This window comes from Takifugu rubripes, chromosome 4, assembly GCF_901000725.2.
Source record: "Takifugu rubripes chromosome 4, fTakRub1.2, whole genome shotgun sequence".
Taxonomy (NCBI): Eukaryota; Metazoa; Chordata; class Actinopteri; order Tetraodontiformes; family Tetraodontidae; genus Takifugu; species Takifugu rubripes.
Window position 1 is genome coordinate 1,248,578 of NC_042288.1, and position 12,010 is coordinate 1,260,587.

Genomic DNA, 12,010 nt, shown 5'->3' on the forward strand with positions numbered 1-12,010 from the left:
AAAGAGAAACTCCAGAGTGGTGGAACACTTCTCCGTTATTCCTAAAATCTCCCTTTTTTTTAACAAGTTTTGGAGTGTGCGACTGACTTTTACTCTCTGCAGTGTTACAGTGGGACCTCTACTTACGAAATTAATTCGTTCCAAAAGTTGTAGTAGAGACGCGTTTTCCATGTAAATGCCCTAATCCGTTCCAAGCCCCCAAAAATTCGGACATAATTTTTTTTTATGAATCATAAAAATGCATCAAAACATGTAACAAATACATGTTACAATTAGATTACCGCACAATAAATGTAGGAATTCTGCAAGGCTTCTCCAGGAACAAAATGAACTTTATTACAGGCTAATCTTACATTAGCCGTCATTACTAGCAACGAACGTTAACACTTGTGGTAACACCGCCATCTAATGGACAAACATACGAACACCCACAATAAATAAAAGGTAAACGAAGGCGACGCTGGGATACACACAAACTTGTACATATTGACGTCCTTCCTAGCCAATGGGATGACAGGAAGATGCTAGCCGATAGCCAATGGCAGAGCAGCTACAAGCAAGTTTGTGTTCGCTAAACTCCGCGAGCTGCGAGTAGCAGCGGTAGCGTATTTTTGCCTTTCGTATCCTGAAATTTCTTTCGTAACAAGAGGAAATATTTTCCCGTTGAGACGCTTCGTAACCTGAAAAATTTGCATGTAGAGACGTTCGTAAGTAGAGGTCCCACTGTACTCCTGGCTTTGGCTCCAATGTTGACCCGAGTCAGAAGACGCTTCCAGCACATCCGAGCGCTGCTAAACTGGAGAAATCCTGGGAACCGTCTTCTGCCCAGCGTGCTCCGAAATGAGCTCAGGAGCCGTCAGATCGGACCCACTGCAGGTCCAGAACCAACCACAGCAGATACAGTAAGACTTGTTAGCAGTATTTGCCAAAACAACTCATTTCACAGCAGCAGGCTAATGAGAAAATCCTCCATAAAGCATCTTGCAGCTGACAGCTAGCTGGAAGCCCAGATCAAGGTCACCTCCCTAAAGGGGTTCTTTGTGGAATTAATGGCTCGTTTAATGCCAGTCACACTTAGGGAACTTTAAAGTGAGACCCACGTGTTGCTGGTTCAGGGCAAGGGGAGGCAAAACAAGGCGAGAGCGCCGTTCTGCTGCCCACGGGAAAAGAAGAAATGCCGCGTCAGCGCTGCAGCGTCGCGCAAATCAACGGCCAAACTGGGCAAAGACGGAAAAGGAGGAAAAGGAGACCAAAGACTGGATCACTTCAGATCCAAGAGTGACGTTAAACGCAGCCAAAATGGGGCAGCGGCACGTAGGCAGAGGCGGAAGGCGACCGGCCTTCCCTCTGATGGAGGCGGGCGCGTTTCCGACCAGACGAGAGGTGGGAAACCTGGAAGGAGTTCAGGGAACCCTGCAGCTTCTCTGAGTGGGAACGAACAGCCTTGCGTGTGATCACACATCACACGTCTCCACCAGCGCGCTTTTAATTATCTCAAACTGTCTGTGGAGAGCGGCTCCCGTCCCAGTGGAGCAGCAGACAACCTGGGCTCCTTCCAAGTCTGCACACACTCACCCTGTTAGGAATGATTGGATGAAGGAGGAGCAGCAAACGGCATCCACCAGCCCCGGGCTAACGGGACAGAAATGAACGGGGACTGAATACGTTAAACGCTTCTCCAGATGGACCAAAGTCCACAAGGAGATGCTGGAAATCTCTTTTTCTTGATGAAACTGGACATTTGGAGCATCGGTCCTGCTCACTGTGACGTTTGTACATGAGTGAAGCTGGCAACACCCTTCGAGAGGACACATCCAATGGATTTCAGCATTACCGTAATTTCTGGACTATAAGCCGCTACTTTTTTCCTACACTTTAAACACTGCGGCTTATTCTACGGTGCGGCTTATTTATGTTTTTTTCGTGGCGCACTATCACAACTATTGTGAATCAGTCATTTTTACAAACCCTCATCAATGTGGAAAATACTAGAAGAAAAGCATATGATGCGACTTTTAAGTTAAAAGCGATCACTCTGGCGGTTGAAGAAGGAAATCGAGCTGGCGCGTATAATCTTGGCATTATGGTAATCAATGGTGAGAAGGTGGAGACGCCAGCATGAAGAACTGATCCAAAGCAAAAAGACGACAAAAGCTTTTAGACGTAAACATCGCAGGTGGCCCGAGCTTGAGAAGGTTCTGGAAGACTGGGTCAACACACAGAGAGCAGGCGGCCGCGGTGTTTCCGCTGTACGAATCAGACGGAAGGCAAAAGCAATCGCCACCGCGATGAAAATAGAAGATTTTAGAGGCGGGCCATCGGGGAGTTTTAGATTAGATTGTTCATTGTTTGAGTAAAAAAGCATAAACAACGTAATTTGTGTGTAGCTGATACAAACGTATATTTCAAGGTAGCTGCATTACAGACACCTTTAGGAAAAAAAAGCATTTACCGGTAGAATATATTTATGTTGCTAAGCGGATTAAATTAAAAGAAAAGTTAAAAAATCCTGACGTGATGAAAATTGGATTTAAGGTCTCTGTATAAACATACAAATGAAAAGAGTGGCTGTTGTTTCTGACCTGTCTGTTGCTCGTCAGTGACTCGTCTCTTACGGTAATAAAAACATCTACCGGTACTGAATGTTTTCCATCTAATTCTTCATATTACTACGTGGGATACCCGCGGCTTGTTTAAGTACAAAATTGATTTTCTTTCTAAAATTAGATTATGCGGCTTATAATCAGGTGCGCTCTGTAGTCCAGAAATTACGGTAAATTCCTCTGTAGGCACAGCCTGGATATTTCAGCCACACGTCTGTGGTAACGAGTCCTCCGAGGCCGTTTGACAGACACGTGGTCACGATTAAACAGGATTTCAGTAGGATGACTAATAAGGAGGACGACTGGGGTCATCGGGCCATCCGGGCACAACAGAACCAGGAGAAGTTCTGGCTAAAAGACGATAGAAACGTGTGATTTTTAAGATGCTGCTATCTCAAAGCAGAGAGGACAGAGAACATCTGATCTGGACGTACAGGGACAGATCAGAGACTGATTAATATTCATTAGTACAGGTCTGAGATAAAAAGCTCTATTTACCTCCACAACAGTGTTTTAATCTGTAAAAGAACTCATTAAAATGGGAATGAAGGCAAACGTGGGAATGTTCACGAGCTTCTTTTTCCCAGATTAACCAATAAAGGAGGCAAAACATCCCAGAATAAAACCTGGACCGACGTCGCTGTTAGTTTTTGGTGCGTCCATCTTAACCTCCGCTTATTCCTGATTAAGGCGTCCTTGAGACGAGCACATTGGACGAGAGGCAGGAAGACACCCTGGACAGGTCACCGTGCACACACGCATTATTCACACACACACTCACGCACGCTTACAGGCAAAAATTGGGCTGCGCGTCCGGCACCGGTGTTGTGTGACGGCGGCGGCGGTGGCGGCGGCGGGGCTTTATGGATTCAATCCCCTTTCATGCTCAGTGTGAGCAGCAGAAAGAGATTAATTTCTCTAAATGGTAAAGTTAATGTGACACTAAACTGCAGGTGAGCGAGGGAAATTAAAATGGCTGACAACGCCATCTGCTCCGAGTCAGTCACGCGAGGTAGGGGGTCCTCGCAGCGTTTCAGCGTGTAGGGGCGGAGCCTTTATGATGGAATGAGGGGCCTCGTGACAGCTGAAGTGGCGCCAGAGCCCGGAACTGACTGAACAAGGCACCAATATCCAGTCAGGAATGAAGCTTCCGACGTCGGAACGTTTGCAGGTTCACTGGTGACATAGCTAGAAGGGAGGAGGTCACGGCGGGAGCCGAGGCGTGACGAAGCCGTGACGAAGCTCCGCACATGCGGCAGACGGGCTCCGCGCCTCCGCAGACATTGCTAATCAATGCTGCGAGGCTTCCGGAGCAGGACGGATGGAGAGGGAATGCACTTACCGCTTGACAGATGATGGGGTATTTGATTCGATTGATGCCGCCGGCGAACACGGCAAAGGTCAGAGCCGTGTGGAAGCAGAAGTTGAGGAGCATGTGCCATCCCTTCCGACTGACGCGGATCGCACTGCCGGGAAAGAGCAAGAATGGGATTAGCAAGTGCCACCGCGGACATTGATTAGCCTGCCGTGTCCCAGGTAGCCCGCCCATCACCTGGAGGGCCCGTCCCTCCGCTACAAACAAAAGAGGTTAGGCTAACACGTGCACAGACTCCTTCGCAGACCTTCTGAACCCGGATGCGGCGTGTTTATGCGCCAGTGTTTGCCGACAGGGAGGATGATGACATTAAGGGCGACGGCTTCCAGTCGGCTGAGTCTATTGACGTTCCCACAATCCAAACACACGCGCTCACGTCCATTTGGACAAAAACGGCACCTCTTTTTACGCAGCCGTGGGCAGAGCACTTAACCTAAATCGGCTTGTGAGGAGACGTGCACGCTGTCTCCTTTCCCTCGGCACAGTTACTTTGATGGAGACGTTCGCTGGGAAGCTCCGCTGCCCAAGATGGAGTCCGGCTGCACGCCGGCCGGCTGCAGATGAAACGGCGGCGCTCAGCAGCGAGCTGAGCTTCGGCGCTTTGTCTGAGGCACTGCTAGTGTTAGTGGGGGGGTGGGGTGGGGGGGGGGGGGCGGGGGGCACTTCCGTCAGTGTCTCTACAACAATCCCACTGTTGAGCTCCGGTCTACAAAGAGGCCATAAATCAGGCCAGCTCCCAGCCCCCCACCTCCTGGAAGGAGCTTTCATAGGCTCTTCTCTGGGCTTTCATTGGGTCAACTACATTAACCCGGCCCTCCGCATCCCCGTCTTCTATCGTATGTGGGCTAATTTGTTCTGGCTCCACGTCTGCTATCTCACCTGCCGCCTACTGCTGTGCCAAATGTCAGCAACGCGATGACTCCGGTCAGAACAATGTACATTAGTCGCTGACCTGTTTCACGGAATTTGTAGAGAAAGAGAGCGAAATCAGGCTGAAGGCTAGCATAAAACTAGCACAGCAACGGGCGGCGGCAGCTTAGAGGAGAATCATCAGCCCAAAAAAGGAGCTGTGGCTTCAGCATAGAGGGGGTCCGGCTCAAACACCGCTACTAACCCGATAACGGGACTAATTAGGGAACGAGCTCCATCTCCACGGGCCTGGAGATGAGTCCTCCGATTACTCTTTTGTTTCTGCACACGTGTCCGTATGAATGTGCCCCCCTCCCATCCCGAAGATCGGGGCTCCTTGGCCAGGCTCACCCTCCACATCAGTTCATCTTCTGATCTTCTGATTGGATCATCTGGAATTTTGGATTTATCGGCATTTGACCTTGAGCGGTAAAGTCTTTTCCTGCCGCTCTGGGATCCGAAGACACGATTCCGACCTTCTACACCGGGATTCTCTCTGGCTATAGTGCACATGCTGGAGGCGTGCACGTGTGAGCGCCACGAACTGAGAAAATGACCACATTCAAAGAGCTGTTATCCTGAAAAAGCTGCCTACACACTTAAAACACAATCCGCTCTCGCCATGGAAACTGTCAGTCAACTGGAGTAACACTCCAGGGCTGGAGTGTTACTAAAAAGGGACGCGTTGTGGCGCCCGGGGGGGGGCGGAGGACGATGAGGAGTTGGTTAATGTGAGTGCAATTGAAAGAAAAACGCCGGTAGCCTCTCCGCTGCGTGACACGCCGACGTAGCTGCTTTAAGTAGCGCCCTTTGTCTTATTTGTGTGATTGTAGTTGTTTAAAATGTGACCAATAAATCGTGCACGTAACCACTGCGTTGCTCTGTAAAAACATCTGTCTCCATGTGCAGACGCAGATATTAAAATAGGGGTCTTCCTGCACTGCTTTAGCTTTCAATTTCCACAGTAAAGAAGAAAAAGGGGAGTGGGTCCTGGCAGAACCTCCACTGCTGCTCGTTATTCCCGTTCCAAACGCTTTAAATGTCTGGTTCTGTTCTCCGAGGCAGTCGGATTCATCATCCCGCGGCAACATTTCAGGCTTCCCTTCCCCTCCAGAGGTCAGAGTATCGATTCTTCTGTTTTCTGCCGACCCGCCCGGCTGAATGTGAGCGGTTCTGTGTGAACGGGCGCGACGTGGCGCCGTGATTGCCGACATTTCCACTGATTAAAAAAAGCTCAACCCAATCTGGCCTCTCTGCGACTGTGAAATCCTCCGTTTCGAAAGGAGCAGGTGTTTGTCGCCGCCGCCCAAGGACGCAGCCTGTCTGTCGCCTCGGTGACGCACGCACGCCCCTCCGGCTGCAGCACCGCAGACCAGAGTCCAGATCAGGGGCCCTGCTGGACCACAGACCGGCTCGGTCGCAGAGGAAATGAGGAGAAGAACGATATGATGGTACCAAAACAAAACCAGTCTCAGGACGTGTAAATAAACAAGGACGTTTGGATCTGACCCAACCGATCTGCTCTGAGCTGAGCACTAGCTTTGACTACATTCACACAACCAGATCAATCCTGTGGGAGTCCAACTCGGATCCAGGTGGCGGGTTCTGTCCTAGCGTAGCTCCAGACTCAGGATCAGTGTGTCTGTAGCGTAGCTGATCTCTGAGCTTCAGCAACATGGAATCAAATATCTGCCCCAAGATGAAAAAGCCAGCTGTGAAGCCTCCAAATACCCCTCTTTAACCCCTGGAACCTTCTCTTTTTCTCCCATTTTTTGACTTCTCCATGTCTGGGGTGCTGCTCTTGGGCTAATTCTCCTCCCTCCCCCCAGAAAGGTGCAGTTTAAATAAAGGGAAGGCGCTTCGAACCACAGACACAATAAAACGTCGCTCCAGCTGGGCCCGTATTGAAATGTTAAAATGATCCGACAACTGCGTCCACATCTCCATCCGGAATAACACGAACCTGCTGTTATCTGAAACACACACACACACACACACACACACACACACGTGTGTGTGCTTGTGTCGGCCCGGAGCATCTGATTCCCACCACAGTCAGCCTGGGATCTGTGACGGAGCGGTTGGAAACTGGAACCCATGATGAAAAGAAGAGAGAGATGAAGGCGTTACGTAAGCTTCCGGATTAGTCTTCCAGCACACATGAATTCCAGCCCTGCAGGACACGCTGTGTCAAATATACCGTCAAAAAAGGGCAAATGAGCCGGCTGTGGTGCTTTTTTAGATACGGGACATTGCATCTTTATCAATAAAAAGCTCCAGGAAGGCCGGTTTATCAGCGAGGCTACCGAGCACCCACCGTTCCCCCTTCATTTTTGGAGACAGGTAGAAGACTGAGCTGCACCCCCTGCTTGCCCCGCTGCTGTGGACGGGTAAAAAGGGCCTTTTTTCTTGCCCTGTTGCCTGTTTGGGGGTCAGGGTTACTGGAAAGCACCCGGAGACGATGCTAACGCGTCTTTGTGACGTTGCACATATCAAGAAACCTACATTTCTTACCTGTGATGGACGATGTAGGTGATGATGGAGGCGAAGAGGCAGAGCAACATGACCGCCGTGCAGGCGTACACGACCGGGTGCAAAAACTCCCCGGGGTAAGGGGGGAAAGACAGCACCTTCTTCAGATCCTGAAGCAGACACAGAGAGGGAGAGAGAGGATAATCAGTCAGCAGCCTCCTGCATTAAAATGACATTTGCCAAATCCACCCGTAGCACAACGATTATTAGCTCTCCGTATGCATGAGCACAATATTCTGCCCCCTCCTGATATCAAGCAAAATACACGTGAATGTCAAGGAAATGTCTGTGACTTAAGGCATTAGCTAGCATGCTATACAGTATCCCTATGGATATTCCTCTTCTAATAGAATTTACTAATTTAATCATTTATGCAATAAAAGTTTGCTCATCTCTGAGAGAGGAAAAGAGGCACCATTTCAAAAACTGCCCCTGTGCGTCCTGAGGTTTCAAACCACACATTTACATATATACAGACATATGGACGAGGTTGCCATTCATCCCTCTGTTGAGGACTTTTGAGAGGATCTTGAGCCTTTTCCTTCCAAACATCGGGCCACTTGATGGAGCCCAGCGAAGGTAAACGACAGCTGGGTTGATTCCACCCTAACCTGGCCGTCTGGAGACGCGAGAGGGGAACAGACTGAGCAGATGCCACGTGCCCGCATGACTTGGAAGAGTGGCGGAATTCCATTATTCAAAGCCCACCGAACTCCGAGGGCTTTGTTTTCCAGTTTTCTGGACGGATTTGATACATCAGCGGTTGTAAACTCACCGATGGGACTCGAGGTGTGAGCAGCCAGCAGCTGTTTGAGACTCGCTCTCTTTAAAGAGCAGCTTTGCCCGTGTTTGGAATCATTCACAGCGTTTTACACACTTGAACACTCGGTGCCAGGACGCCGCTTCTTGGGAAGCTGCCAGGGCAGGTTGGCCGCTCACTCTTAGCATATAGCAGCTACCGTATTTTCTGGACTATATGTTGCTCCGGAGTTTAAGTCGCACCAGCCAAAAAATGCATAATAAAGAAGAAAAATAGATATATAAGTCGCACTGGACTATAAGTCGCACTGGACTATAAGTCGGATTTTGGGGGAAATTTATTTGATAAAATCCGAGACCAAGAACATACATTTCATCCTGAAAGGGAATTAGCAATCCATTAGCATGGATTAGCAATAGGGTTACGGTATCCTAACGTAACAAATTCAGCTACATGACCCACAACGAACTGAGTACGTGTCTGCTTTGTTAACGTAACATATTAACAGTTAATCAGACAACTATAGCATAAAGAACATCCGAGCAAGTTTACCAAACAATCAAGTCTAACTCCATAGATGAAGCACCGCTTCTTCTTCTGCGTTGCTAAAGGAACTCGTTCCTCAGGTACACACGCCTAGAGCGCCCTCTGGTGGTTGTCAGTGTGAAAATAACAAACATGTGAAATTCTGTAATAATGTATTTATCGCTCCTGAGTACAAGTCGCACCCCCTGACAACTATGGAAAAAAGTGCGACTTATAGTCCGGATACATATCACAACGTGTGGACCACAGATATAATGCGATGGACACTAAATAGTTCCCAAGGCCTGAATCCTACATTCTTGCCTTCTAGGACCTTTCCTGGTTACTCATGTCAGCGACGTTCCTCATCGCGGAGCCTGGTTGTCCTCAATATTCTGCATCCCATAACGGAAGTGTCAAGCAACACGAGCTATAAGTAAGCCGGACCTTCTATTCTCCCGTCTTAGTGGAGCCCTTCAGACATATGGATGACATGTTGTCATCCTTGGTTCTCCACAGGGCATCAAATATCGCTGCTCCAAACATCAACGGGCTCATCGCTCTGGCGCTCAACATTCATTTCATGCTTCCTACGGCAGTCGGAAGCGTTGAGCTTTAACTCCTGGCAGCCCAGCACAATAGTGGTTTAATCTCCTCATAGCACCAATTTCTTCCTTCTTTGAAGGAAAAATCCAAATTTGCGGAAGTCGTTAGGTCCCCTTCACCACCAAAGCACCGTTAGCATGTTTGCGGAGTCATTCCTTCCCATTTTCCCAGCTTTGACCTTGAGGGCTTATTTGGCTCTGCGAGCCTGTTGCATCAGACGTCAACGCGAGCCGTTAGAAGGTCTGAACAGAAGCTGCTCCTGCTTCGCACGGAGCCAGTGGTGACATCACCGTTCAGGTTCCATCGCCATGACGTTGCTAAATAAAGCGCACCTCATCTCCATAACCGCCGCCGGCTCCGAGCGAGTTTGTGTCTGGGAGAGTGATCCACATACACGCTGTCTGACTCCATCAGCGTCCCGAGGAGAAACCACGTGTGCCATCCTCTCTGGGGCCGTGGCGAGGCCAGATGAGGCACGTACGACGGCGTCCACATAAATATGTGATATATATACTCTTATATATAATACATAAGAGTTTCACCTGGAGGTCATTCTCAGGATCATACAGTATCTCACCGGGAAGGGGGGGGGAGATATTGTCATCTATTAGCATGTTTTGAGTGTGTTTATGGTAATAAGGCAAGAAAAATGTCTCGGTGGATTCAAGGAAAAAGTGCCCGTTAAAGTAGAATAAACCGTGATGATTGCAGACGAGCAAATTAACTGTCTTAATGAGCCCTGCGCCGGATTTCAGGTGCGTGAAATTGCCGAGGAAAATGCCTCTGCTTTTGAATTAAAGTTGATCGCGAGACCCATAAAAGTCGGGAATTCTGGGAGGGTAAAAGCCGACCGTGGGGCTGAGGGAGCAGCGCTCCCGGACGTGGGATAGAGAGACCGGATCAAACGTGCAGGAAAGGGACGATAGGCGATGATCCACACACGTAGAACCAATCCATAAACACATCTGCATAATTTAGCAGTTCCGTAATTAAAGGGGATTCCATTTTGATTTGTCCTCAGGGCGAAACCTTCACGATGATGTTTAAAAAAAAGCCCGAAGCTGAGCAACATTCTGGATTAACGTCGTTAACGAGAAGCCCAAAAGGTGTCTGATGGGAATCCGACCGACTCGGTAGAGAATAACAGAAACTCCAGCTCCTGTGGGAGCTGCTGGGATTTCCACAGCCCAAACCCACGTGAGCCGACTGTTCATTTCGCCTGATTCCATCAACATCCCAGTGAAATCTAAAGAACACTATTGAGGCTTTATACGGCATGAAACAGGTCGACCAAATCACGTATGATCCAGGCAGCAGCGGTGGAAGGTGATTAATAACTGAGCAACTAAGTGATGATTGGTCACTCACAGGTGACTCGTCTGTACTTATTTAAATCAACAGACAACATCAATCCAGTGCTTTTATTATTATTATGACGCTAAAGTGCCATTTGATGCTTAAGAATATGGGCAACATCCATATTGTAGCGCAGCTAAACCTGGATGTTTCTGACCACGCTGCTCCGAGGAGGCTCCTTTGCACCCCACTAAATGTCTCTCCACTGTTTATTCGAGGAGCCGTCTGGTCGCCCGCCACCATCCACAGAGCGCTCATGAAGCAGCACGTTCACGTCTCCTCACGTTCACGCCACTCATGGGGTCACGCTACCCTGCCTCCCGCTGCTGCTCCTGATCCGCATGGGCCAGACCCTCAACTCATGAGCCAGTTTAAGTAGGCCAAGGCAACACAACCACAGAAGCAGCACCTAAAATATGCAACGGGACCGACTACGGGGCTTCAAACAGATGTTCTGACTGAGCTCCACAGCTGTTTGGGTTCCTGAAGCTCTGAGAAGAAACAGGAAGTATGAAACAACCATACTGGCTTCAGAAGGGCAACTAAAAGCAACAGCAAAGAGAGGAGCGGCCATTTTATAGTGGAGCACATGCAGATGCGGGAGGAACGCGAAGGGCAAACCTGGAACAGGGAAACGCACCCTCAGCAGAATCCTGCTCTCGGACAAAGAGAAGCAAAAGGACAGGTTAAAAAAAAAAAAAAAAGATCTTTCAGCGGGCACAGCCGGGGACTGAACAGTGACAAAAAGACAGGAAAAACGAAGGAGACTGCTGGGCGCTGTAGATGGATGGGCCCACGGAAGAAATGGTGAGGTGGGGAAGAGGGAAGAAATCGCTCATCTGGGGCTGGAAGCAGCGCTAATGTTCCTGAGGGGGGGGGGGCGGCGTGACCGGCGCCAACAATCACGCCTCAGCTGTTACTCACAGCAGCACCTGAGCTGTGAGGATCCCTCACTTTAGCCCCATCTGGATCACGAGACCATTGGCCGGCTCCCCTTTGACCCTTGACCTGGAGCACAGATGTGTTGCCCAACTTAGGTATCGGCGATCTCATTGTTGTTGAAAATAAGTGCAGATGGTCTTCAGAACCAGATTTTTTGGAGCACTTGGATCCAGTAAGACCAGAAATGACACCTTGCTCATGTCCCCGTTTACCCTTCTGTCATTTAACACTCTAAAAAAGCTGTTGAATGAATGGGTGCTGCAGTTGGGTCTGAACCCTGATAATAAGACATCCAAAATTCCATTCAAACTCAAAAAACTGCTGAATTGATTGCTCATTTAGTTAATTTAATTAATTGCTTCCACTTTGTCAACAATCTTGAGTATAAAAGAAAGATTTGAC

At 49.0% G+C, this 12,010-nt stretch overlaps 1 protein-coding gene across 1 annotated transcript in view; it reads right to left on the reverse strand.

Annotated features, from left to right (window-relative positions):
• Positions 1–12,010, reverse strand: part of adgra1b (adhesion G protein-coupled receptor A1b) — a 75,194-nt gene that overhangs the window by 8,077 nt on the left and 55,107 nt on the right. The window contains exons 12-13 of the mRNA XM_029835151.1: positions 7,402–7,529; positions 3,946–4,069 (exon numbers count right to left, since the gene is read on the reverse strand). Of these exons, the coding sequence (XP_029691011.1) occupies positions 3,946–4,069; positions 7,402–7,529 (252 nt within the window). The remainder of the gene's footprint in view (positions 1–3,945; positions 4,070–7,401; positions 7,530–12,010) is intronic.